The 5127-nt window shown below is 45.1% G+C and overlaps 1 protein-coding gene across 1 annotated transcript; it reads left to right on the plus strand.

Moving 5' to 3' along the window:
• Positions 1-73: 73 nt before the first annotated feature.
• LOC102384059 (olfactory receptor 52N4-like) lies at positions 74-1138 on the plus strand. Its single transcript, XM_006032103.1, has one exon. It carries the CDS (start codon positions 74-76, stop codon positions 1136-1138), a length of 1065 nt encoding a protein of 354 aa, XP_006032165.1.
• Positions 1139-5127: the final 3989 nt, after the last annotated feature.

Raw genomic sequence — 5127 nt, forward strand, 5'->3', positions numbered from 1 at the left:
CTGCTTCTATCACTGCCTTATGTGCCATATTCTCCTCCTTTCCAGGGGGCAAAGACTACCATGACCTTCAGCCATGATGCCAGTGGCCAACCTCACTGAAATGACCCCCTCCACCATCATCCTGAATGGCATCCCAGGCCTGGAAGAAGCTCACCTCTGGATATCTATCCCATTCTGCTCCATGTACCTTATTGCCATGCTGGGGAATTGCAGCCTCCTCTATCTCATCTGGATTGAGGAGTCTCTACACAAGCCCATGTACTACTTCCTCTGCATGCTCACCCTCAATGACATTGCAATGGGCACATGTGTGGTGCCCCAGGCACTGTGCATCTTCTGGTTCAAGCTCAAAGAGGTTGACTTCAATGCCTGCCTGACCCAGATGTTCTTCATCTACACATTGACAGCGATGGAGTCTGGTGTGCTCATGCTCATGGCCTTAGACAGATACGTGGCCATCTGTTACCCACTGAGGTATGCCACCATCCTGACCAATTCTGTTATCACTGCAGCAGGGCTGGTCACCTTCTTCAGGTCAGCAATAGTGGTCATGCCAGTTGTCTTCTTAGCCAGGCGACTGCCATACTGTCATACTAATGTCCTCCCTCACACCTATTGTGACCACATGTCTTTGGTGAAGCTGGCCTGTGCTAGTGTAAAGACAGACACTGTCTATGGCCTGATTGTCACCCTGGTGATCGGGGGCTTAGACATTTTCTGCATATGCTTCTCCTACGTAATGATCCTCAGGGCTGTGCTAGGCCTCTCCTCCAATGAAGCACGCAGCAAGGCCTTTGGCACCTGCACGGCCCACGTGTGTACCATGATCACCACCTACACACCAGCATTTATTTCCATCATTACACCCCGCATAGGGGATTACAGAGTCATACCATACATTCAGGTCCTTATGGCCAACGTCTACCTGCTCCTGCCAGCCATTCTCAACCCTGTCATTTTTGGGGTAAAGACCAAACAGATCCGGGAAAGTTTCCTGAAGATATTTATCAGGGGAAAGGCTGGTTCAGAGATTCCCCAGGACAGGATAAAAAGTAATAAAGTTTGCGCAGAAGGAGAGAAAACAACCAAGCCAGGAACTAGAAGGCCAGTTCCTCACACTCTGATGGCAATGTTGTGAAGGACCAACACACCTCCAATATTTACTGAAACTCCTCCACATATTAAACAACTCCTCAAACAAACCTTTATATATATATATATATATATTGTCTTTGTGTACTCTCATATAATCAGTTATTATACTGGAATACCCAGGCCTTGCATTTGGCATTTAGGGGTTCAGAGATTTTGGGGGAATACTATATTGCAGGGAATAGTGTTTATTTATTCCAGATTTCAGCTTGCCTTTTAGATTCAGAGTTCATGTTGAACTTCAAACCAACAGAATGTCCATAGATGCTCATGTGAATGTCTAGTTCCTGCCATTCTTCATTACAGAAATTAGCTGATTAATAGTGATTAGAACAATCACACTCCATTCACGCTTGCTTTTCCTGCTTTCACCTACTCCTGAAATCTGAAGGGTAAAAAATGAGTTCCAAAGCCTAGTGGGAATCATAAAAAAACAGGATTTTCCACCAAAGAGATTTCATTTCAAGTCCCTGAAATGTTTCTGGGGGTACACAATGAAATCAAGTTTGCAGATGACAACAAATGATTCTGAGTAGTCAAGTCACAAGGTGATGGAGAGGACCTACAGAAAGATTTCACCAAGTGGCTAAAGAGGCTGGATTCTTCCATTTGGAAAAGATAAGGCTGTGGGGGAATAGGAGAGAGGTCTGGAAACTCATGAAGGTTATGGACTAAGTGAACAGGGACCTGTTGATCACCAAATCCCAGAATGCTAGAGCATTCTCTAGCATTCTGCTAAAGGGCACCCACTGAAATTAGTAGGTAACAGGTTGAAAACTAACAAGACAAAGCACTTCTTTACACAACATAGGCCTTTCTCGGGCATCGATCAATATATGCTGCTCACACAAAGGCTCTGCTAAAGCATTGCCTACAGTAGGCCTCATTAGCAACCCTGACTGATGCATGAACGTACTTCTCACGTAAACAAAACTTGGCATGTGGGCCAGATGAGTACTCCGGCCAAGAGATGATGGTATCAAGTAGGATAGTCCATTACCAGGAGGATAAGGCTTGAATGGGAACACTGAAGTCAAAATGTGAAACAAACCCTTGGTACAGAACAGTTGGAGACATTCAAGATACAGATGGAAGGCAATACATAATTTGTTTTGATCATTGTATAAAAGGAGAACTGGAAATCAGGGGAACTTTGCTGTAGCCTAGAAGAGCCTGCATAGTGTTCCGCTGACTACCTTGTCACAGGCTTTGGCCTAACAAGTACATCAGACTAGGAAATTAAGCATACCTCTCAAGCCAAAATGTGTTAGGGCTGTGCTCCTGGACAATAAACTTGGCCAAATCTGTCACCAAACCAAACCTGTGGTCACACTTTAAGACAGGGGTTTTCAACCTTTTTTAGGAATTGTACCCCTTCTGGTGGTGGTGGTCAGACGGGGTGAGAGGCTTGCATGTGGCGGTGGCACAGGTTGATGGGTGATGGCAGCAGTTTCAAGTTGCACAGCTCATTGTACACATGGCTCCACGGGCTGCTGATGGGCCTAGCACCCGGCAGAGCAGCATGTGCGACATGCAGCAGCAGTGGTGCATGGTGGTGGATTGCAGCAGTGGCCACTGTGTGTGAGCTCCCCACCCCTTTGTCCAGCCAAGCAAGTAGCACCTGTGCAGCCCACAGAGGAGAGCTGCTGCCCTCGCCCCCCTGATCCTGGAACGCAGTGGCGGAGGGTAGTCAGCGGTGGCGCTTCATCCCCACTCACCCGTGCATACCCCTTGGCACCTTTCCAAGTACCCCCAGGGGTATGCAGACCTCCGGTTGACAACCCCTGCTTTAAGACAAGATTAGTGTTGGGATTGGCTGGCTGCAACTTTGCTGGCAAAGCAGTGCCTGAGACTTCAACACTGACAGCACATCAATAACACCTGACACGGACAATAGCAACAATGACACTGATAACCCCAGGTGACACATAGTCAAGCTGTGGACTTCACTGCTACAGGAGGTGTTGGCAGAGCCAGGTTCAAACAGGGACTGGATAAATTCATGGATGATGGATCTATTAATGGCTGTTGAAAAGAACAGGCGGAGATATTTTCTCTTGCATCTCTAAACTAATAATTGTGGATGCCAGAGAGGATATTGAATATATTATAGATCACTGTAGAGTTATCCAGTTCAATACTTTCCTTCTACAGCATCCATTTTTGCCACTGTTGGAGATGTAATACTAGGCTAGATGGACCATTGGTTTGACCCAGTGTGGTCCTTCCTATGTTCTTATCTTCTACAACATGATGAGAGAGGTGGCAAGGCCCAAGGTTGCAAAGGAAAGGGCATGTCTTCATTATCCCCAAGACATGAAAGGGAACAAGCACTCTGGGTCGCTGCTACTTTCTGGGAATTCAGACGAAAATGGCTGACCTTTCTAGTTCTGCGTGTTGTCCTGTCTTTTCTCCCATACAATGCAATCCTAAAACACGCACTTGCTTTTTGGAAGGCAGACTTTAGAAAAAAAGATTTTTCAAGAATCATGGCCAACTGCATGCAGCAGCTCACTCACCTTCAGACAACTCCACTGGTGCTTGATGCATAAGCTACAGTATTAACCCTTTCATAGCAATATCTTATTAGCTGTGTGAGGGTTAGCACTCTACTCCAACTCAGCTGCTTGCTGACAATAAGAGAAATAGTAGCCATTACATCACAGCACCTCCATGCTTCTATTCCAGGGAGGAAAAATAATCTCTCCCACTTAAAAAACACACCCCAATTGTGGCAGGCTGATTTTGGAGGGAAAGGTGCATGCGTTATTCTAGGTATTCAGGTGGTAGCCATATTCGTCTGGAGAAAAAGGCAATCAGGAATCATAGTAGAGATGATATCTTTTATTAGACCAACAAGTTTTTTGCAAAAAAAAAAAATAATAATCTTTAATTGCAAGCTTTCAGGCACAAGCACCTTTCTTTAGGCATTGTAGAAAAAACTGTAAAAGTTCTCCTGGATAGAAATGAAAGTTCATATTTCACAGGATTTCACAGAGGAGTCAATTTATGGAAAACTCCTCTGGGCAGTCAGTTCATAGCTGTAATGAAGCCTCTCCCCTCCTGTGAGGATCTGTGATGATGCAAATTACCTTGAAACAAAGGCAGGAGCAGGATCTCAGGTTTCAGGTGGTCACAGTTGCTTCCTGCTTGGGAAAATATGAAGATTTTATTTCAAAAAAGTATTCTAGTACACACAGTAGCACCCAGAGCAACTCCATGACAGGAAAAGAAAATGTCAGGAAAGGAATTACTTAAGGACTTAGAGAAGTAGCTGTAATTTTGTGGATGCAATTTAGCAACTGTTAACAAAGGAGAATAGGATTCACATGATCAGACCCATCTGAGGTCTTCCACCCTGCTTGCAGATAATTCCTCTAAGGAGGTGAAATCTAGTTAAGAATGAACTATTATTTTTGGAAATTACCCTCAGAGACAAAAAGTCAGATGTGTCTATGAAGCCTAGAGTTGCCATGGGGTCATAAACCTGTTCATAGTCAACACACAACCTATCTCATGCCCCAGGACAGCCCCAGCTATTTGGCTGAGGGGAGAAGAACCCTCTCCAACTTACATCTATGCCCAGAAGGAGGAGGAATAAGTTTTGGAGACTCGTGGGCCAGCTATATAGCTGCATACCTGGTATGCAGTAGAGATGTCTGAGAGTCCTGAGGTGCCTCACAGGTACTGAGGACATGAGAATGATGCCCTGGATGGTATTTAAGATAGCATACACTCCATCTTTGAATAGTGCCATAACAAAGAAGACAAATCTAGTGACAAAAGACTAATTGGACAACTTGCAGTTTGAGCCAGACCCCCATTCTACTAAGTCATCACTGAGGGGACTTCCCAGGGATAAATAATCGAGATGAGGAGGCCTGAGAGAGAAACAGTGGAAGGTCAAAGATGATCCACTTTCCCAATCTAGGGACAGGACACATTTCAGTCCAGCAAAAGTGTTGTGTTGCACTC

Source organism: Alligator sinensis, unplaced genomic scaffold, assembly GCF_000455745.1.
Source record: "Alligator sinensis unplaced genomic scaffold, ASM45574v1 scaffold364_1, whole genome shotgun sequence".
In the NCBI taxonomy this organism is placed as follows: Eukaryota; Metazoa; Chordata; order Crocodylia; family Alligatoridae; genus Alligator; species Alligator sinensis.

What these genes read in the sequence shown, in the direction of transcription:
- LOC102384059 (XM_006032103.1), top strand. Translation starts at nt 74, where the DNA reads ATGATGCCAGTGGCCAACCTCACTGAAATGACCCCCTCCACCATCATC.